This window comes from Zalophus californianus, chromosome 15 (assembly GCF_009762305.2).
Source record: "Zalophus californianus isolate mZalCal1 chromosome 15, mZalCal1.pri.v2, whole genome shotgun sequence".
NCBI lineage: Eukaryota > Metazoa > Chordata > Mammalia > Carnivora > Otariidae > Zalophus > Zalophus californianus.
In genome coordinates this window covers 51,231,954-51,256,090 of record NC_045609.1, presented here as the reverse complement: position 1 = coordinate 51,256,090, position 24,137 = coordinate 51,231,954, and the positions used below count along the sequence as shown (strand labels likewise).

The 24,137-nt window shown below is 40.1% G+C and overlaps 1 protein-coding gene across 1 annotated transcript; it reads left to right on the top strand.

Annotated features, from left to right (window-relative positions):
• The first annotated feature begins 10,556 nt into the window (after window positions 1–10,556).
• Window positions 10,557–11,039, top strand: LOC113923802 (NADH dehydrogenase [ubiquinone] 1 alpha subcomplex subunit 5-like). The gene has a single exon (XM_035724134.1). The coding sequence runs from the start codon at window positions 10,557–10,559 to the stop codon at window positions 11,037–11,039; it is 483 nt and encodes a 160-aa protein (XP_035580027.1).
• The last annotated feature ends 13,098 nt before the right edge of the window (window positions 11,040–24,137 follow it).

The window sequence follows — 24,137 nt, the reverse complement described above, 5'->3', positions numbered from 1 at the left end:
ATCTAAGTTATAACAGGAATCATTTGACGTGTTTAACGGGCAGATAAGAGTGTCTATGGCTGATGGAGAACTTTGGGCCAGAACGCCTTTGTCCCAGACACAAGAGTTTGCAAACTTTTTCTATAAAGCCAGATAGTAAACACTTAAGGTGTTGAGGAAAACAGTCCCTGTTGCATATATTGTTGTTGTTGTTGTTTTGCTTTTGCTTTTTAATAACCCTGTGGCAAAGACAAAGTACACCAGACAATTAAGGTCATGGTTTTATTCAGGCTATTGGAATGGGGTTGATGTCTTTCAATGAGGAATGTCTCAAAGGGAGGAAAAGGGACCTGAAGTACGCAGGGAAATCGTCCATGAGTTTTATGGAAATCTTGCAGAAGAATGGAGACAGGTCTTACCTCAGAATATGCCAGGGTAGAGTGGTTGTCTACACTCAGCTTCAGGAAAATAAAAAGATGGAGAGATTTTCTAACAATTGCTTTTCTCCAGGAACACAGGGCTTAGGTGAACTTCATACAACATTATCGCATGTAAAAATGTAAAAGCCATTCTTGGATTGTAGACTAGACAAAAACAAGCTGCCAGCCAGATTTGGTTCCCAGGCATATAGTTTGCCATACCATGTTCCAGAGGCTTGTTAAATTAACAGTGGACCATCCTTCCGTGCATACCCCCTCCCCCAATCTGCCTTATCCAGGCACTAAATACAAATCACTACTTGACATGTGGTGAGTTTTTCCCGTATGCCTCGCTATGCCAAGTGCTTTATATGCACCATCTTGCTTGGTCTTCACAAAAGCTTCTGAGGTGGGTACTGTTTCAATCCCTGTTTTACTGAAAAGAAGCCTGGAATATAAAAAGGTAGCAAAATGTGCCCAAGGCCACCTGGCTGGAATAGGGCAGAGCTAGGCTCCAACCCAGGTGTGTTCAACTCCACTGCCAGGTCGCTAAACCACTAAGTAGGATATCCCCTTCTAAAGTCTCCTCGTGATTTGATCAGCCAGTTGTCTCAAGTCCCTTTTTTTTTTCCTCTTCTACAGAGGGCTACTGACTCAGCCCAAATATGGCTTGGTCATTTTTTGTTGTTTGTTTGTTTGTTTTCTTTTTCCAATTTAACAGCTGCAAAACCTTAAAATGACTTCAGTTTGAAAACATAGCTCTTTATTTCTTTAAACAAGCAAGAATTTGGTACATAAGGCATTCACTCAGTTACTAAATTCAGAGAGCAGCGTGTGATAAAAGTCCCAAAATGCTCTGTAATTCTTGCCAAAACATCTCAGGTTCAGAGAGAGAGTTACAGAAAATTTAAGATATTTATGAGCATTATTTGTAGAAAAACATTGCCCTCAGCAGGTTATAAAATGTTATCAGTGTTCCCGATTCTAATCATAAGTTTCTTTGAAGCATTGAATCTACCAGAGCTGAACTGCTATGCTTGGCACAATACCAAATCAAAGCAGCTTTGGTTCAGAAGGGAACTGGATGCAATTATTTCTCAGCTTTTTTCCCATATCTACCAAGGAAGGGAGCTGCCCTGTGAGTAATAGCCAAAGTACAGCTGTCCAGAGCCACCACTGAGCTAATTGAACATCACCTCTGAAAGCTTCTGTAAAAAATGGCATCCCCAAGCTGAGCATGAAAAGAGAACTATATTCAGGGGTGGTACAGGCAAGAAGGCCATGCGGAGACATATGTTTTGCCAGGAACCCCGTGTGTTATGTGTTTTACTTAGATTCTTTTATTGCAAGTAGCAGAAACCAACTCAAGCTAGCCAGGAAAAAAAAAAAAAAAAGGAGAGGTGGGAATTTTTAAAAGGGATACAAGAGAATCTCATGGAATCCAATAGCAGGAATACAGCTGAGTCTGAAGAAGGAACTGGGTGAGGAGACAGGAAGGACATTAGGACTCTTTCCATTTCTCACACTCATCTGTACACCACTTTCAAGCTTCTCTCCTCTGTCTTTCTTTGCTTCCCAATCTATATGGTAGGAAATAAGCTCCCAAGTTTATAGGTGGAAAGGTCTAGCCACATGAACAGTCTCAATTTTAAATTCCCAGGAGAAAAAGCCAAATTTTCCTCTATCTTCCCTTTGTCCAATCAACCAAGGCCAGGAGAACTAGGGTGGCCTATAACAAAGTTGTAGCTTAGAAACCAGTCTTTATGAATCATGGGAGAGAAGGCCAATTCTCAGGAAAGAAGTGGTTATTAACTCCTCAACTAGACAAAGAATTGCAAAAGTCCTATACACTAGCCACCTCCAACATGTGTAAATTCAGAACCTACTCTGTACCCAGTTCTAGAAATGCTAGAACTACACTGTGAAATATATATATACACACATATATACACGCACACACATATATCTCCTCAAATGGTGAGCCTCTCCTCAAGTGTTTTACCAACACGATTAACTCCTTGCCCCACAGTGGCACATCCACTGGCTTCTCCACCAATGCACCTGCTGGCTCACATGTTATCATCAAACCTACACTGTGAACATTTTTATTCCACCTGTTATGGACTAAACATTTATGTCTCCCCATCATCTCCTTCGTTGAGTCCTGCCTGGTCTACTTCCTAAGCATTTCTTGAATCCATCACTTGACTCCAGGCCCACCATCACAATCCATACCACCATTCCTTCTCACCTAGATTTCAAAAGCCCTCATGCCTCTCTCCTATCTTTCCCCATCTCTAGTCATACCCCCTTCAATCCTCTTTCCATCTGCAGCCAGGAGGACCATTCTAAAACACAGTTCTGATCAGATCACTTTCCTGCTCACAGTTGTTCAAAGGGACCTACCGCATTTAAAGATCAAATTCCTTCCAATGACTTAGAGGTCCTCCAAAATCTGACTTCCTCAGCCTCTCCACACTCACTCTCAGCCTCCATCTCTTATCCTGCAGCCATGCTAAACTTCTTTCAGGTGCCAGAACCTGCCCTACTGTCTCTCCCCTCCAGACCTTTGTACATGCAGGTGGGTTCCTCTGCCTTAACCACTCTTCAGGGTTGCCTGTTTACTTACTGCTCCCCTCCATGGAGCCATAAGCTCCTTGACAGCAGTAACCCTTTCTGTGCTGTTCAGTGTTATCTCCAGAGTGTCTGTGACAGATTGGTACTGGAATGGTATTTATGGCATGAACAGCCTGAAATCCACCTGCACATTTCTATTTCCCTTGGGTTGAAATCTTTCTAGAGTCTTTTATCTCCCTCCCCCACAAAGAAGCTCCCTGCTTCTCACTGTCTTCTGGGTATATGGTCCACACGCACTGGCCTGTGGGTTCTGCTCAGCACCAACATCAACATGGTCAGCTGAGGGCAGCTGATGGGAGAGACGTTTCATCTACCCTATGCTTGGGTCCTGAGCCTCCCCGACTGCCGCCCATCCCCAAGGCTAGATGTTCCATGCAGCACCTTAGTTATCCCTGGATGCAAATAGTTCTCCTGAAAACACCAAATATCTCTGACTTTATAAGCTTCCCTAGTGTCAGGGATGCCTGGGTGGTTCAGTCGGTTAAGCATCTGTCTTCGGCTCAGGTCATGATCCCAGTGTCCTGGGATCGAGTCCTACATCGGGTTCCTTGCTCAGCAGGGAGCCTGCCTCTCCCTCTCCCACTCCCCCTGACTAGAATTCATGACTTCTTTCTCTTTCAACTACAGTAGGACTTTCCCAAGAAGAAACATGGTAACATGAATCTTCTGCCCTAAGTGCTCCCTGAATATCCCAGCCCCGCCTTTCTATGTGGGGTGCTCTCTCCTCCTGTCCTCCTGGTCAAAGAACTCAGTTCTGGACCTCAGCTATGCAAGCAGATTAGTTTTAAAAACGTTTTCTGATTGACAGAAACATTTGCTGAAAAGTAATACAATTTAGGCACACCCTGGAAACCAATTTAAAGCTGATTCTGCCAAATTAACCTTTCTGGACAAGCTGACAGGTTACCTCAGGAAAATTACCAGTAAATCTGACTTTTTTATACTGAACTCTCAAAGATGGAATTGGCTGCCTCTTCTACCAAATTACTTCTTTTGTTTTAATATCATATTGGCTTACTCTCAATAAAAATGAAGCATTTTACTTCCCAAGTCCTCATCTTAAATTGGTTCCTCCTGTACTGCAGTGGGTAACACTTCCACTTTCTAGGATTTTTGAGTTTATATGGCTCATATCATTTTGCTTGGGATTTTTGCTTTCTCTAGAATTGAAGGAGAAGTGAATTGGATTGACCAGTAACAGATTAAGTATTTCTGGAATTTGATCAAGATTGCACACAGTACTTGCTAATCTTAATGACCCAAATAATTTAGCTGTGAACATAAATATGTAAATGCATCTGCCTACACATATAGGCAACTAATCTTCCACCAAGAATTAAATATGGTACATGGGTATTCATGTATGCATTCATTCAAAAAACATTTTCTTGGTGGAGCAAGATGGCGGAGGAGTAGGAGACCTGGATTTCGTCTGGTCTCAGGAATTCAGCTGGATAGGGATCAAACCATTCTGAACACCTACGAACTCAACAGGAGATCGAAGAAAAGAATACCAACAACTCTCTGAACAGAAAAGCGACCACTTACTGGAAGGTAGGACGTGCGGAGAAGTGAATCCGAGGCGATATTCGGGAGATTAGATGGCGGGGGAGGGGGCATCCGTCGGCCACTTCTGGCAAGTGCTAGAGCCGCGGAGCACAAAATCAGAACTTTTAGAAGTCGGCTCCGCTGAGGGACGTCATTCCAGTGGCTAAGCGGGGGTGGAACCCTCGCGGGACAGTGTGGTCTCAGGACCCTCGGGGTCACAGAAAGACCAGGGGTGCCTGAGTGCAGCAGAGCTCCCAGGTATCGGAGCGGGGAAGCCGGCTGCAGAGACGGAGCTGAGGAGCGGGCTCTCAGCTCGGGGTGGCCATAAACTGTGATCCGTGACCCACTCGGGCCACTGCTCCTCCAGCAGGGACCCAACAAGCAGCAGATCCGGGGAGACTCCCCTTCCTCCCTGGAGAGGAGTGGCGCGGGAGCGCACCGCAGGGATCTGCTGGGTTTGGAGACTCTACACGGGGTCGGGAGCCAGAGATAGCAACGCTCAGTCACAGGCCGGGTGAGCACGGAGTGCGGCTGGAGACCGGGGAGACAGGAGTGACTGACTGCTTTTCTCTGGGGGCGCACTGAGGAGCGGGGCCCCGAGTTCTCGGCTCCTCCGGGCGGAGATTGGGAGGCCGCCATTTTCACTCTCGTCCTCCAAAGCTGTACCAAGAGCTTGCAGGGAACAAAAGCTCCCGAGAGCAAACCCGAGCAGGTTGCGTAGCCCGGACCGACAAGGGCGGGGCAATTCCAACTCTGGTAAAGATATTTGGGAACCACGGCAACAGGCCCCTCCCCCAGAAGATCAGCACGGACAGCCAGCCAAGACCAAGTTTACCGATCAATGAGAACAGGAGAACTCCAGCGCTAGGGGAATATTGTGCATAGAATTCATAGCTTTTTTACAATGACTGTTTAGTTTTTCAAAGTTAATTTTTTAACTGTTTTTTTTTAATATTTCTTTTTCCCTTTTCAACCAACATCTTATCAATGCCTTTTTGAAAAAGAAATTTTTATTTTTCATTTATAGAGTCATATTCTATCCCTTCATAGTAGATACATTTATTTTTGGCATATATATATAAGTTCTTCTCTCTTTAAAATTTTGAGATACAGTTTCTTCTAAGATCAAAATATACCCTAAATCACTAGTGTATGGCTTTGTTCTAGTCTCCGGCCTGATCACACTCTCTCCCTTTTTTTTTTTTTTAATCTTCTTTCTTTTTTCAAACAACTTCTTATCAATTCCTTTTATAAAATCTTTTATAACTTTCATCTTTACAGTCATGTTCCATTACTTCATCGTATCAACCCTTATTTTGTACATATATAAGTCTTCCTTTCTTTAAAATTTTGGGAGGCACTTTCTTCTAACAGACCAAAATACACCCAAAATCTAGTGTGTGGCACTGATCTATGCACTAGCCTGATCATATTTGATCATATTCTGGTTTTTTTTTGTTTTTTTGTTCTATTTTTATTTCTTTTTATCTTTTTCTATTTTTTTCCTCTCTTTCTTTTTTCTTTCTTTCCCTTTCTTTTCCCCTGGTTTCAGGTCTTTTCTGATTTGTTTACAGTATGTTTCCTGGGGACGTTGTTAACCTGTTAGCATTTTGTTCTCTCATTCATCTATTATCCTCTGGACAAAATGACAAGAGAAAAAAATCACCTCAGCAAAAAGAACAAGAGGTAGTACCGTCTGCCAGGGACCTACTCAATACGGACATTAGTATGATGTCAGACCTAGAGTTCAGAATCATGATTTTAAAGATACTACCTGGGCTTGAAAAGAGCGTGGAAGTTATTAGAGAGACCCTTTCTGGAGAAATAAAAGAACTAAAATCTAACCAAGTCGAAATCAAAAAGGCTATTAATGAGGTGCAATCAAAAATGGGGGCACTAACTGCTAGGATAAATGAGGCAGAAGAGAGAATCAGCGATATAGAAGACCAAATGATGGAAAATAAAGAAGCTGAGAAAAAGAGAGATAAACAACTACTGGATCATGAGGGCAGAATTCAAGAGATAAGCGATACAATAAGATGAAACAACATTAGAATAACTGGGATCCCAGAAGAAGAAGAAAGAGAGAGAGGGGCAGAAGGTATACTGGAGCAAATTATAGCAGAGAACTTCCCTCATGTGGGGAAGGAAACAGGCATCAAAATACAGGAGGCACAGAGAACCCCTCTCAAAATCAATAAAAATAGGTCAACACCCCGACATCTAATAGCAAAACTTACGAGTCTCAGAGACAAAGAGAAAATCTTGAAAGCAGCTCGGGAGAAGAGATATGTAACCTACAATGGTAGAAACATTAGATTGGCAACAGACATATCCACAGAGACCTGGCAGGCCAGAAAGGACTGGCATGATATCTTCAGAGCACTAAACGAGAAAAATATGCAGCCAGGAATACTATATCCAGCTAGGCTGTCATTGAAAATAGAAGGAAAGATAAAAATCTTCCAGGACAAACAAAAATTAAAGGAATTTGCAAACACGAAACCAGCCCTACAGGAAATATTGAAAGGGGTTCTCTAAGCAAAGAGAGAGCCTAAAAGCAGCATAGATCAGAAAGGAACACAGACAATATACAGTAACAGTCACCTTACAGGCAATACAGTGGCACTAAATTCCTATCTTTCAATAGTTACCCTGAATGTAAATAGGCTAAATGTCCCAATCAAAAGACACAGGGTATCAGAATGGATTAAGAAACAAGACCCATCAATATGCTGTCTGCAAGAGACTCATTTTAGACCCAAAGACACCCCCACATTGAAAGTGAGGGGGTGGAAAACCATTTACCATGCTAATGGACACCAAAAGAAAGCTGGGGTGGCAATCCTTATATCAGACAAATTAGATTTTAAAACAAAGACTGTAATAAGAGATGAGGAAGGACACCATATCCTACTTAAAGGGTCTATCAAACAAGAAGATCTAACAATTGTAAATATCTATGCCCCTAACATGGGACCAGCCAATTATATAAGGCAATTAATAATAAAAGCAAAGAAACACACTGACAACAATACAATAATAGTGGGGACTTTAACACCCCCCTGACTGCAATGGACAGATCATCTAAGCAAAAGATCAACAAGGAAATAAAGACTTTAAATGACACACTGGACCAAATGGACTTCACAGACATATTCAGAACATTCCATCCCAAAGCAACGGAATACATATTCTTCTCTAGTGCCCATGGAACATTCTCCAGAATTGATCACATCCTAGGTCACAAATCAGGTCTCAACCGGTACCAAAAGAATGGGATTATTCCCTGCATATTTTCAGACCACAGTGCTTTGAAACTAGAACTCAATCACAAGAGGAAAGTCAGAAAGAACTCAAATGCATGGAGGCTAAAGAGCATCCTACTAAAGAATGAATGAGTCAACCAGGAAATTAAAGAAGAATTTAAAAAATTCATGGAAACCAATGAAAATGAAAACAAATGTTCAAAATCTTTGGGATACAGCAAAGGCAGTCCTGAGAGGAAAGTATATAGCAACACAAGCCTTTCTCAAGTAACAAGAAAGGTCTCAAATACACAACCTAACCCTACACCTAAAGGAGCTAGAGAAAAAACAGCAAATAAAGCCTAAACCCAGCAGGAGAAGAGAAAGAATAAAGATCAGAGCAGAAATCAATGAACTAGAAACCAAAAGAACAGTAGAACAGATCAACGAAACTAGGAGCTGGTTCTTTGAAAGAATTAACAAGATGGATAAACCCCTGGCCAGACTGATCAAAAAGAAAAGAGAAATGACCCTAATCAACAAGATCATGAATGAAAGAGGAGAGATCACAAACAACACCAAAGAAATACAATTATAAGAACATATTATTAGCAACTCTATGCCAGCAAATCAGATAACCTGGAAGAAATGGATGCATTTCTAGAGATGTATCAACTACCAAAACTGAACCAGGAAGAAATAGAAAACCTAAACAGACCTATAACCACTAAGGAAATTGAAGCAGTCATCAAAAATCTCCCAACAAACAAAAGCCCAGGGCCAGATGACTTCCCAGGGGAATTCTACCAAACATTTCAAGAAGAATTAATACCTATTCTCCTGAAACTGTTCCAAAAAATAGAAATGGAAGGACAACTTCCAAACTCGTTTTCTTAGGCCACCAGTACCCTGATCCCAAAACCAGACAAAGACCCCATCAAAAAGGAGAATTACAGACCAATATGCTTGATGAACATGGATGCAAAAATTCTCACCAAAATACTAGCCAATAGGATCCAACAGTACATTAAAAGGATTATTCACCATGACCAAGTGGGATTTATCCCTGGGTTGCAAGGTTGGTTCAACATCCGCAAATCAATCATGATACAATATATTAACAAAAGAAAGAACAAGAATCATATGATCCTCTCAATAGATGCAGAAAAAGCATTTGACAAAGGACAGCATCCTTTCTTGATCAAAACTCTTCAGAGTATAGGGATAGAGGGTACATACCTCAATATCACAAAAGCCATCTATGAAAAACCTACAGTGAATATCATTCTCAATGGGGAAAAGCTGAGAGCTTTCCCCCTAGGTCAGGAACGCGGCAGGGATGTCCACTATCACCACTGCTATTCAACATAGTGTTAGAAGTCCTAGCCACAGCAATCAGACAACCAGAAGAAATCAAAGACATCCAAATTGGCAAAGAAGAAGTCAAACTCTCACTCTTTGCAGATGATATCTTACTGTATGTGGAAAACCCAAAGACTCCATCCCAAAACTGCTAGAACTCATACAGGAATTCAGTAAAGTAGCAGGATATAAAATCATTGCACAGAAATCAGTGGCATTCCTATACACCAACAACAAGACAGAAGGAGAGAAATTAAGGAGTCGATCCCATTTACAATTGCACCCAAAACCATAAGATACCTAGGAATAAATCTAACCAAAGAGGCAAAGGATCTGGACTCAGAAAACTATAAAATATTCATGAAAGAAGTTGAGGAAGACACAAAGAAATGGAAAAATGTTCCAGGCTCATGGATTGGGAGAACCAACATTGTGAAGATGTCAATGCTACCTAGAGCAATCTACACATTCAATGCAATCCCCATCAAAATACCATCCACTTTTTTCAAGGAAATGGAACAAATAATCCTAAAATTTGTATGGAACCAGAAGAGACCCCGAATAGCCAGAGGAATGTTGAAAAAGAAAAGCAAACCTGGCAGCATCCCAATTCCGGACTTCCAGCTCTATTACAAAGCTGTCATCATCAAGACAGTATGGTACTGGCACAAAAAGAGACACATAGATCAATGGAACAGAATCGAGAGCCCAGAAATGGACCCTCAACTCTATGGTCAACTCATCTTTGACAAAGCAGGAGAGAATGTCCAATGGAAAAAAGACAGTCTCTTCAACAAATGGTGTTGGGAAAATTGGACAGCCACATGCAGAAGAATGAAACTGGACCATTTCCTTACACCACACACAAAAATAGACTCCAAATGGTTGAAAGACCTAAACGTGAGACAGGAGTCCATCAAAATCCTAAAGGAGAACACAGGCAGCGACCTCTTCGACCTCAGCCGCAGTAACTTCTTCCTAGAAACATGACCAAAGGCAAGGGAAGCATGGGCAAAAATGAACTATTGGGATTTCATCAAGATAAAAAGCTTTTGCACAGCAAAAGAAACAGTCCACAAAACCAAAAGACAACCGACAGAATGGGAGAAAATGTTTGCAAATGACATATCAGATAAAGGGCTACTATCCAAAATCTACAAAGAACTTGTCAAACTCAACACCCAAAGAACAAATAATCCAATCAAGAAATGGGCAGAAGACATGAACAGACATTTTTCCAAAGAAGACATCCAAATGGCCAACAGACACATGAAAAAGTGCTCAACATCGCTCAGCATCAGGGAAATCCAAATCAAAACCTCAATGAGAGAGGACTGCACGTCCCTGTCCTATCGGCACCGTCATGGCGGGTTTGCTGAAGAAGACCACCGGCCTTGTGGGATTGGCTGTATGTGAAAGTCCACACGAGAGGCTAAGAATATTGTACACAAAGATTCTTGATGTTCTTGAGCAAATTCCTAAAAACGCAGGGTATAGAAAGTATACAGAACAGATTACAAATGAGAAGCTGAGTATGGTTAAAGTGAAACAACTGAATGCCTGTTATATGCCATGTATGGTTGTAGGCATGGAAGCCAGTGCCTATATTGTAATGAACAAAACGGATAAAAATCCCTGCCTTCTTGGAGATTATACATTAATGGTGGGAGGCAAAGAAGAACCAGATGTTAAGAAATTAGAAGACCAACTTCAGGGTGGCCAACTAGAAGAGGTGATTCTTCAGGCTGAAAATGAACTAAGTCTGGCCAGAAAAATGTTACAGTGGAAACCATGGGAGGCTTTAGTGAAAGAGCCTCCCGCCAACCAGTGGAAGTGGCCAATATAATCATCATTGAATGACTAGTGTGTTCATGGGAAATGGATGTAATTAAATGTTCTGTTATATTAAAAATGTTTCTATATTATTGACATAATCAAGAAAACTAATACAGAGCATATTTAGGACACTTCTTAAAATTGATACTATGGTAATAGGGACTTGTGAATCCATTTTTGATATGTAAAGCATTCATTTAAGCTATCTTAAAAAAAAAAACAAAAAACCTCAATGAGATACCACCTCACATCAGTCAGAATGGCTAAAATTAACAAGTCAGGAAATGACAGATGTTGGTGGGGATGCGGAGAAAGGGGAACCCTCCTACACTGTTGGTGGGAATGCAAGCTGGTACAGCCACTCTGGAAAACAGTATGGAGGTTCCTCAAACAGTTGAAAATAGAGCTACTGTATGATCCAGCAATTGCACTACTGGGTATTTACCACAAAGATACAAATGTAGGGATCCGAAGGGGTACGTGCACCCCGATGTTTATAGCAGCAATGTCCACAATAGCCAAACTGTGGAAAGAGCCAAGATGTCCATCGACAGATGAATGGATAAAGAAGATGTGGTATATACACTCGATGGAATACTATGCAGCCATCAAAAGGAATGAGATCTTGCCATTTGCAATGACATGGATGGAACTGGAGGGTGTTATGCTGAGTGAAATAAGTCAATCAGAGAAAGACATGTATCATATGACCTCACTGATATGAGGAATTCTTAATCTCAGGAAACAAACTGAGGTTTGGTGGAGTGGTGGGGGGTGGGAGGGATGGGGTGGCTGGGTGATAGACATTGGGGAGGGTATGTGCTATGGTGAGCGCTGTGAATTGTGCAAGACTGTTGAATCACAGATCTGTACTTCTGAAACAAATAATGCAATATATGTTAAGAAAAAAAAGAAGAAGATAGCAGGAGGGGAAGAATGAAGGGTGGGAAATCGGAGGGCGGGCCAACCATGAGAGACGATGGACTCTGAAAACCAAATTGAGGGTTCTAGAAGGGAGGGGGGTGGGGGATGGGTTAGCCTGGTGATGAGTATTAAAGAGGGCATGTTCTGCGTGAAGCACTGGATGTTATGCACAAACAATGAATCATGGAACACTACATCCAAAACTAATGATGTGATGTATGGTGATTAACATAACAATAAAAAATTAAAAAATTAAAAAATAAAACAAAAAACATTTTCTTGAGCATCAAACATGTATCCAGTGGCCCTTTTTATTTTAAAAATAAAAAGATGAAAACTATGTAATGCCTGTCCTCAAGGAACTCACTGTCTAGAGCCAAAAGATGATCAAACAACAAATAGATCCAGTAGGTAGGAAACAGAAGAGCAATTTCTCCATGCTACACTGCAGTGATCTTTTATTGCACATTAGTCCAGAGTAGGGTGACGGGGCACCGTTCATTCTAGACTGAAATACTAGCTCACAGTGTGAGACAATATGCCCAGAGACACTACTCATAGGTCCGGCCTGTGAAAAAAATAACTTCGATTATATTTATATTTAGTCCTATCTCAGTTTTTCCCTCTCTCCACTCCTAGCTCCCATATAAAACTATCCCTCTGTTCCCGCTTGGCCTTAACTAGAAATAGTAATAATAACTAACATTTATTACCCTCTGGCAGGCACCGCACTGTATTCCTGACATATGGTTGTGCATTGCATCCTAAAGGCAACTACTAGAGAGTGCTGTTATCCTATGTCATACACAAGGAAAGAGAAAGAGAAAGGCTAAATAATGGGCACAAAGGATTTGGACCCAGGTAGTCTCCTCAGAGCCCAGTGACTCCATCTCCTCATTTCCAAGAATCTGAAGCACTAAATCATTTCTCTGGCTGAGCTGCTAGTTTCTGGTGTCCTATTCTTCCCCTCACCCATACCCCCCAAGGTCAATTTTCATTCTAAAGAAGCACTTGAATCCATTGTGTTGCAATGTCGCGCATTGTGGAATGATACAAAAATTAGTAGCTGGGGAAAGGGGAAAAGATCCTGACACTGTGCCTCGGAAAACACCAAATGGTCATCTGACTTGCACTTTTTTCCAGTTTTATTGAGATACAGTTGACATACATCATGGTGTAAGTTTAAGATAAAAGAAAATTTGAAAAAAAATTTCCTTATGACAAGAACTCAGGATCTACACTCTTTAACACATTGCATATACAGCTATATCTTCCCACAGTGTTGACTACACTCACCAGTTGTATATCACATCCCTAGTACTTATTTATAACTGGAAGTTTGTACCTTTTGACCACCTTCCTGCAAATCCCTTGCCCCCAAACCCCATGACTGGTACTTTTTTTTCATTCTAGTATAGTTAACATATAGCATTATATTAGTTTCAAGTGTACAATATAGGGACTCAACAATTCTATACATTACTCAGTGCCCATCGTGATAAGTGTACTTTTTTAAAAAGATTCATTTATTTATTTGAGAGAGAGAGAGAGAGAGAACATGCAAGTGGGCAGAGGGGCAGAGGAAAAGGGAGAGAGACAAGCTCCAGCGGACTCCCCACTGAGCATGGAGCCCAACACGGGGTGGAGCCCACGACCCTGAGATCATGACCTGAACCAAAATCAAGAGTCAGACACTTAACCAACTGAGCCACCCATGCACCCTTCATTGTGATAAGTGTACTCTTAATCCCCTTCACCTATTTCACCCATCCTCCCACCATCTCCCCTCTGGTAACCATCAGTTCTCTACAGTTAAGAGTCTTGTTTCTTGGGGTTTTTTTCTTTGTTCATTTGTTTTGTTTCTTAAATTCCACATATGGGAGACTTACCTGGGAAGATGGAAGAATAGGAGGACCCTAAGCTCACTTCATCCCGTGGATATAACTAGCTAACACACACATTGATGTAAATAACCCAGAAAGTGACCCAAATACTGGCAGAAAAAACTCCACAGCTAAAGGTAGAGAAGAGGCCACATCAAAGAGGGAAGGAAGGGCAGAGATGCAGTGGAGAGCTAAAGGGACTGAGGGACTGTCTGTGGGATGGAGGGACTCACAGGTGAGGAGAGGAGAGGAGAAAGAAACAGACTATCATACTGGGAACTGACATAGGGAAGACAAATCCCCATAACGTTTGGCTTTGAAAACCAGAGGGACTGAATTTCATGAGTTCTTACAACCAGTGGGACTTAAAACCTGGAATTTTAAAAATCAGCAGGCTCTGCTCTGGGAGAGCCAGGAGGGCAAGAGGAGACTGAGTCCCTGCCTTTAAAGAGACAGCACAACAAACAGCCTATGGAGATACGTCATAGAAGCAGCAATTTGAAAAACACCTTGGGCATAAAGGAGAGAGAGTTGCCTACTCATCTCAGAGCATCTCCTGGAGGGACAGAAATCCTTGGGGGGCTTCTCCAGGAACAAAGGAGCTGGCAAGTGCCATTTCCCTCCCCCACCCCCACCCCCAGCCTAGACACAAGGCCATCTGCAGGAACCACTGTGGTACTCACACTCACTAACTTGCTGATGTCGCCTGTCCTGCCCCTCCTCCACACTTCGGTGGATCCACCCCCTCTAATATACCCTTGACCAGAGCCCATCCAGGGCGGTGCCACAGGCCTGGCAGTGTGCAAGCAGCCCCAGCAGCAGCCAGTACCACCCCAAAGTAACTCCTGCCCTGGGGAGAGGAAAAGATAACCACATACATCAGTCAGGCTGCAGCCTTAGCAGTGGGCTAGGGGCAGACAACTGGTCTGACCACAGGCCCCACCCACGAATGAAAGCTTCTGAGGGGACAACACAAAGAAAGTGCCCTGTTTGGTGCTACTGCATCTCTGACAGATGCCTAATCTTATTCAACTCACCAAGGTGGACCCAGATTGACCCACTAACACCACAGAGACCAAACCCTGCCCATAACAGGCAACGAGAGCCACTGCAGATGACTGGACTGAAGGAAAAAGTGGCTATGCCACAACAACAAAACATACAAAACACATAGGAGACATCCCTGAAACACCAGTTTGGGTGAACAAGGGACACTGCCCTGCAGGGCACTACAGGACCTCTTCTTCATAAGGCCACAACTTTCAAGAGCAGAAGACATAGCCAGCTTTCCTGACAGACAAAAACAAACACAGAGAGGTAGACAAAATGAAAAAAATAGGAATATGTCCCAAATGAAAGAACAGGACAAAATCACAACAAGAGACATAAGTAAAACCAAGATAAGTATATGCCTGATAGAGAATTTAAAGTAATAATCATGAAGATACTCACTGGACTTGAGAAAATAGTGGAGGACATCAGTGACACCCTATCAGAGATGAAGAACACAATAAATGACATTTTGAAAGCACTAGATAGAATATATAGCAGACCAAAGAAAGCAGAAGAACAAATCAGTGACTTGGAGGACAGTAATCTTACTGTCCTTTCTCAAGTCCAGTGAGTATCTTTATCAAATTCAGCAGGTGAGAAAAAAAATTATGCAAAATGAAGATAGACTTAGGAAATTCAGTGACACTATCAAGCATAATAACATTTGCATTATTGGGATCCCAGAATGAAAAGAGAGAAAAAAGGAGCAGAAAATATATTTGAAGATAAAATAGATGAAAACTTCCCAAATTTGGGAATGAAAACAGGAATCCAGATGCAGGCAGTACAAAGAGCCCGTGATAAAATCAAACCAAGGAGGTCCACACCAAGACACATAGTAATTAAAATGGCAAAAAAAATAGTGGTAAAGAAAGAATTTTAAAAGCAGCAAGAGGAAAAACAAAACAAACAAACAAACAAACAAACAAACAAAAACAGTTACATATATAAGAAACTCCATAAGACTATCAGCAGATTTTTCAGCAGAAACTCTGCAGGCCAGAAGGGAGTAGTGTGATATATTCAAAATGCTGAAAGGAAAAATCTGCAGCCAAGAATATTCTATCCAGGAAGGTATCATTCAGAATAGAAGGGGAGATAAAGAGTTTCCCAGACAAACAGAAGTTAAAAGAATTCATGACCACTAAATATCAGCTCTATAAGAAATGTTAAAGAGGACTCTGAGGGAAAAGGAAAAACCGTAAGTAAAAGTAAGAAAAGGAGGAAGTGCAAAAGCAATAAATATAAGTATATCTGTGAAATTAATCAAAGGACTCACAGAATAAAATGATGTAAGTATGACACCATATACCTAAAACATGGGGTGGGGGAAGAGTGAAGATTGGATTCAAACTTAAGTCACCATCAACTTAAAATAGACTGCTCATATATGGAGTTTACTAAACAAAACAAATTAACAAAGGAAAAAAAAACAGACAAACAAAGAAAGACTCTTAACTATAGAGAAACAAATGGTTACTGGAGGGGAGGTGGGTGGGAAGATGAGTGCAATAGGTGAAGGGAATTAAGAGTACACTTATCTTGATGAACACTAAGTAATATATAGAATTGTCGAATCACTATATTGTATACCTGAAACTAAAATAACACTGTATGTTAACTATACTGGAATTAAAATTTAAAAATAATTTTAAAATTCCACATGAGTGAAATCAATTGTAATTGTCTTTCTCTGACTGACTTATTTCACTTAGCATAATACTCTCTAGATCCATCCATGGTGTTGCAATTGGCAAGATTTCATTCTTTTCTATGGCTTAAAAATATTCCAGTGTGTGTGTGTGTGTGTGTGTATACACACACCACATCTTCTCTATCCATTCATCTATCAGTGGACACTTGGGCTGCTTCTATAATTTGGCTATTATAAATAATGCTGCAATAAACATAGGGGTCCATATACCTTTTTGAATTAGTGTTTTCATATTCTTTAGGTAAATACCCAAGTAGTAGAATTACTGAATCATATAGTAGTTCTGTTTTTAATTTTTTGATGAACCTCCACACTGTCTTCCGCAGTGACTATACCAGTTTGCATTCCCACCAACAGTTTGAGTGGGTTCCTTTTTCTCCACATCCTTGCCAATACTTGTTTCTTGTGTGTTGATTTTAACCATTCTGACAGGTGTGAGGCATTGTGGTTTTGTTTTGCATTTCCCTGATGATGAGTGATGCCGAGCATCTTTTCTTGTGTCTGTTGCCTGTCTGTATGTCTTCTTTGTAGAAATGTCTGTTCATGTCTTCTGCCCAATTAAATTGGATTATTTGTTTCGGGGTGTTGAGTTGTATAAGTTCTTTATGTATTTTGGATACTAACCCTTTATCAGATATGTCATTTGCAAATATTTTCTCCCATTCAGTAGATTGCCTTTTAGTTTTGTTTGTTTCCTTTGCTGTGCAGATTTTATTTTGATGTAGTACCAATAGTTTATTTTTGCTTTTATTTCCCTTGCCTCAAGAAGCATAGCTGAGAAAACGTTGCTACAGCCAGTGTCAGAGAAATTGCTGCCTGACCTCTCTTCTAGGACTTTTATGGTTTAAGGGCTCACAGTCAGGTCTTTAATCCGTTTTGAGTTTGTTTCTGTGTATGGTGAAAGAAAGTGGTCCAGTTTCATTTTTTGCATGTAGCTGTCCAGTTTTCCCAACACCGTTTGTTGAAGAGACTATCTTTTCACATTGTATATTCTTTCCTTCTTTGTCAAAGATTAATTAACCATATAATTGTGAGTTTATTTCTGGGCCTTCTATTCTGTTCTGTTGATCTATGTGTCCATTTTTGGCGAATTACATACTGTTTTAATTACTACAGCTTTGTAGTATGACTTGAAACGTGGGCTTGTGATACTTTCAGTTTTCTCTTTTCCAAGATTGCTTTGGCTTTTTGGCGTCTTTTGTGATTCCAAACAAATATTAGAATGGCTTGTTTAAGTTCTGTTGGTATTTTGATAAGGATTGCATTAAATCTGTAGATTGCTTTAGGTATTACTGACATTTTAATAATTTGTTCTTCCAATGCATGAGCATGGAATATCTTTCCATTTGTGGGGTCATGACTGATATTTTTAAGAAGCTGAGCAAATTTAGCTTTAGATCAATGTGCAAATGACTCACATCACAATCAACAGGAGACGCCAAAGTCTGTTCCTGACGCACTCCAAACTCTCTTGAGAGCTGTGTGGTAGGCTCCAGACACTCCAGCATAAACCCAATAATCTCAGCAATTACTGTGCACACGAGTAGCCTTGAGTCATCCTGGTTCCTGCAAGATGAAGGGGGCTGAGGTAACAGCCACATTTTTAAGGCACTTTCAACTCTTTCAAGCAAGATTTTTGTTTTTTATTGGTGGTGTTTTGTAGTTTGGGGGGTGGTTGTTTTTATCTTCATTGCATTTCTTCCCAGGCTAGAAGCATAGTTATTAAAAAACCCATCCCAAAGATGAATAATCTCAGGACCAGCAAAGCCTTACCCCATGTTATATGATTATCAAATGGCAGAGCCTGACTCTTGATGGGAATATCTCTACCCTGGAACGTGCTCTCCTCCTTGTGAGCTGTTTCTTACCCTTCAAAGCTCAACTCAAAGGAAATGTATTCTAAGAGCACCCCACCCCAGGAAGAATTAGTCACTCTCTTCTGTGTCTTCCCAAATCTAGAGAAATAGTGGCTCTGGTGTAGTGGTTCTGGTTGGAGGGACCTTTTATACACCCCAAGTGCTTAGTATAGTGTGTGTGTGTGTGTGTGTGTGTGTGTGTGTGTGTGTGTTGGCCTCATTAATTATTATTGAAATGGCTAATTTCATTTTGCTTTTTTTTATTCAGGTACACTTTATATACAAAGAAATGCACTGATCTTAAGTATATAGAGCAATAAAATCTAATTTTAGAAAACATTTTATCAAGATATAGAATTTCTCTAACAACCTGGAAAGTTCCCTCCTGTTCCTCTCCAGTCAATTTCATTCCCTACCCCCAGCCAAGAGACAACTAATATTCTGCAATTTTATCTCCATAGATTTGCTTCACCTGCTATGAGCTTCATATGCATCAAATCAAACAGTATTTACTCTTTAGTGGCCAGCGTTTCTTCTCGGCATGTTTTCAAAATTCATCCACAGGTGTGCTGGAACTGGCTAATATTGGTCCACAAGATCTGACTGCCAAATTTTAAGAACTGGTTGATTGTTAAAAACAACTATTATTAAAAATTAAATTATATAAACTTATAATTAAGTAGATTATATTTAAAAACAGATAATACTCAAAATGCATTACTCCCTAATCTTTTACTACATTTCACTACTATCTATTTTCTTGAGGTTATTGACACCCACTCTATCTGTATCATGTGTGCTGCTGTGCATTTCTTCCCAGTTCTGGGTTCAGTGTCATCACATTGGTAGCTTGAAATTGGCCATGGTGGGAGTAATTACACAATGAAAATCAGCAAACACTACAAATAAGAACTTTTTTCACTTGGAGAACCAGTTATTAAGTGAGCACTTACCAACACACCACTAGAAGCATCTATGTTGCTGCAGGCATCAATAGCTCTAGCTCATTCCTTTTTATTGCTAAATAGTACTCTATTGTATATTTATGTTGTAGTCAATTTTTGCTGTTGATGGATATTTATATTTTTTCTACTTTTGTGTGAATAAAGCAGCTATGAACACCCTTGTCTAAGAATTTTTATTAGCTGTGTTCCCATTTATTTTGCAGTTCCCATTTTATTTTATTTTGTGTTTGCATTATTTTGGAGATTTGAAGAGTAGGTGCTGTTTGACTTCATAAGTAACTGCCACACTGTTGCTGAGAGGTTGTGCCATATTACAATTCCATCAGCAATACGCTAGAGTCCCAGTTGTTCTGCCTTTTTAGTTATATCAGTATCATCAGTTTCTGTTTCTGCCATTCTGCTAGGTGTGAAGTGATATCACACTGGAGTTTCAACTTCCCCTGATGACTAATAATGTTGAGAAATGTTTCATGTGTTTATTGGCCATTTGTATATCTTTTATTATGAGGCTTCTGATCAAGACTTTTGCTTTTTTTTAATTGAGTTTTGTGTCTTATTAATATTGAGTAAAAGTTCTTTATACAAACTCCATAGAAGCCTTTTGTCGGTTATATGTTTGGGGAATATTTTCTCCCCATCTGTGGCATGCCTACCCTATTATTCATGATGTTTTTTAATAAACAGAAGCTTTTAATTTTGCTGAGTACAATTTACCAATTTTCTCCTTTATGGATTCTGCTTTCTGTGACTTATCCATGGAATCAGTGCTTACCAGAAATTCATGAAAATTTTTCTTCCATGCTTACTTGTAAGAATTTTATGGATTTATCTTTTAGATGGTGTGTGATCCATCTTGAATTAATTTTTGTGTATGATGTGAGTGAGGTAGGGGGCAAGATTCATTTCTTCCCTATAGATATTTTTTCTAGCACTACTTTTCCCATCTAATTCCTTCAGTATCTTTGTTAGAAATTAGTTGATTATATTAATGTAGGTCTACTTCTGGTCTCTATCCATTTCTTCATCTATTTGCCCATCCTTACAGCAATATTATTACACTGTCATTATTGCTGTGTATTTTAAAGATATTAATTGATTGATTGGTTGGTGAGAGAAGGGGGAGGAGCTGAGAAAGAGGGAGAGAGAGAATCTCAAGCAGACTCCACACTGAGCACAGAGCCTGACTCAGGGCTCAGTCTCACCAGCCAGGAATCATGACCTGAGCCAAAATCAAGAGTCAAATGCTTAACCAACTAAAACACCCAGACACCCCTACTGGGTATTTTATAGTGAGTTTTGGAACGACTTTTTTCTGTTTTTTGTTTTCAAGATTAGTTTGTTTATCCTAGGTCTTTTGCATTTCCAGATATTTTTTAGAATCAGCTTGTTAATTCTAAAATAAAAAGCCTGTTGAAATTTTAATTGAGATTGCATTGAATCTACAGATCAATTTGGGGAGAACTGACATCTTAACAACATTGTGTCTTATAACTCATGAACATATTATATCTCTCTTTTAATGAGAGAGGCCTTCTTTAAAATCTGTCTGCAATATTTTATAGTTTTCAGAAGATTCTACACAGCTTTTGTTAAATTTATTCCGAAATATTTTTATGCCATTGCAAATGTTGTGTGTGCTTTTAATTTCATTTTCCGATTGTTTACTGCCAGTATATAGAAATACAATTAATTATATAATGATTTTGTATTCTGTGACCTAGCTAAATTCATTTACAGGTTCAAATTTCTTTCTTTTTTTTTCACCTTTAGTAGATTCCTTAAATTTTTTTATGTGCATGATCATGTCAAATGTGAGTAAAGGCAGTTTTACTTCTTTTCCAATCTATATCCCCTCTATTTTCATGCCTCATTACACTGACAAGAACCTTCAGAACGGTATGGAAAAGAGATGGTAGGAGTGGGTGTTCTTGCATTATCCCCAGTCCTAAAGGGAATGTATTCAATCATTCATTAATAAATATGATGTTAGTTGTGGGCATTTCATAGATGCTTGTTATCAGACTGAGGAAGTTTCCTTATATTTATATTTTGCTGAGAAATTTTATCTGGAGTGGTTATTGAGGATTATCAAATGTCTATTCCAGTTGTATATTAGTACAACCACTATGGAAACCGTGTGGAGGTTTCTCAAAAAATTGAAAATAAAACTGCCAAATGATCCAGCAATCCCTCTTCTGGGTATTTATCAGAAGGAAATAAGATCGCTAGATCGAAAAGATATCTTCATGCCTATGTTCATTGCCCCATTATTCATAGTAGCCAAAACATGGAAACAACATAAGCGTCCCACCTACAGATGAATGGATAAACTCCATTGTGTTTTTTCCTCTTTCTGGAACCCCAGTTACATTTATGTTACACAGCCTGATATTGGCTCATAGACCACCAAGACTTTTTCATTTGTTGTTTTTTTTTTTAAGATTTTATTTATTTATTTATTTATTTATTTATTTATTTTTATTTGAGAGAGAGCATGAGCTGGGAGAGGGGCAGAGGGACAGGGACAGGGAGAAGCAGGTTCCCCACTGAGCAGGGAGCCCAATGTGATGCTCCATTCCAGGACCCCAGGATCATGACCTGAGCAGAAGGCAGACACTTAACCAACTGGGTCACCCAGGCACCCCGACTTTTTCATTTTTTAAGCCTTTCTCCCCTCCTCTGTGTTTCCACCATTTTTTTTTTGACCATTTGTGAAGTTCTCCAATCTTCTTTTTCAGTGTCCAGTCTTTTGTTTAGTCATTCCAGTGATTTTTTCATTTTGCATACATTTTTAAATGGAGATTTCTATTTCACTCTTTTTTATAATTTTTATTTTTCTCCTGAGATTCCAGTCTATTCTTAATGTTTTTCTATTCCTTTAAGACTTTGCACATATTTATAACAGCCACTTTAGGGGCACCTGGGTGGCTCAGTTGGTTGAGTGTTCGACTCTTGGTTTTGGCTCAGGTCATGATCTCGGGGTCCTGGGATTGAGTCCCACATCAGGCTCTGTGGTCAACGCAGAGTCAGCTTGTCCCTCTCTCTCCCCTTCTGCTGCTCCCCCCCCATGCTCGCTCTCTCTTTCTCTCTCTCTTTTAAATAAATAAAATCTTAAAAAACAAAATAACAGCCACTTTAAATTCTTGGCTGCTAATTCCAACTTATCTGTCCCTCTATTCTGTGTATATTAGATGATCTTTCTCTGATATTTTTCCTTATGTTTCTACCTTTTTACAGGTCTATTATTTTTTATCATAAGCTGTATATTGTGGATGCTATTTTATTGAGTGTCTGCACTTTGTTGTCCTCCCTTAAATGGTCTTGAGTTTCATTCTGGCATGCAGTTAAGTCACTGGCTGGTCAGACTTACCTTATTGAGACTTACTTAAGGCTTTGCAAAGGAATACCTAAAACAGCCCTTTGTATGGCAAGAGTGCCCTATTCTTAAGATGTGGTCTTCCTGGTTCTTAGTGAAATGTCTGGAATGTTCCACAAGGCCTCCCACTCCAGCTCTGCAGAACTCCAATATCTCCCAGCACCATGCAACCTCTGCAATTTCCAGTCAGCTCAAAGACCTTTAGCAGCAATTTTCTGCCAGGTCCCATGGAGTCTTGCCTTGCACATGCACAGCTTAAAGTTTTCCCAAAGATTGAAGAGAACCCCTCAGAGATTTCTGGAAGTTCTTTTCTATTTCCTCCTTTCAAGCACCCCACGCAGCAAATTCCAGTCATCCACCAGCACTAGACTCAGATCTGCTCCATTCAGTGACACCATGGAGCTCTGTGTGGATTGGAAAGTGCCCCCCAGCAAAAAGCTGAGGTGAATGGGAAGCCCAGCTCATATGTTTCCCTATTTTCAAGAATCTATCCCTGTGGTTGTAAACCATTGGCTCATATTATTTTGATCATTTTATACTTTTTAATGAGAAAAGGATAAATCCTCTACCTGTTATTCTGTCATGGCCAGAACAGGAAGTTGGTATCATTGGATCTTTTGAGAATCAGTTCAAGATTCTCCCTATCTCTATTTCCCTGGTAAACTTTTTTGTTCCCACACTCTATATTGTACATAATGGTTTATGTCGCATTTATATACATCTCTGCCTCTACCTCTTAGGCTGTGAGCCCCTTGTGAAAGTGGACATTGATTAGCATAGTATGGAATATAGTAGGCATTCAATAAATGTACTATGATAATTTTTAAAATAAATTGGATAAGTACTTTCTGCTTAAACTATGGCATCCCTATTTATAGAATTAACGTAAGTGTTCTGCTTACATGAAAACTCTTCGAACCAGTGGAGAAAAATGATGGGGAAAAAATCTGGAGACTGGACCTCAAGATTTACACAAGGAGACACAGTTACCACCCTCAGTCTGAGGGGATAATGCCCAGGTAACAGCAAACTTGCCCTCAGGCAAGAAGGAGTTGAGGGAGGCTGGGCTATGCTCTGGGACTCTGGTACTGAATGGCTGGAGGGAGAGGAAATTTGCTTTCAATTAAGGCAGAGGGAGCTGTCTTTCAAAATTGCTCTGACCCAACCCCCGAGAACAGTTTCACACTATTTATTGGAGACTAAAAACTGAAACAGCAAGTAAAGCTGTCACATAAACCTTCGGCACTAAAGACTCTTGAGTCAGATTTTCCCCAACTTCTAATACTTATCTAGCACTTAGCACTTGCTGAGAAGGTTATTGTTGAATAAAGGAATGA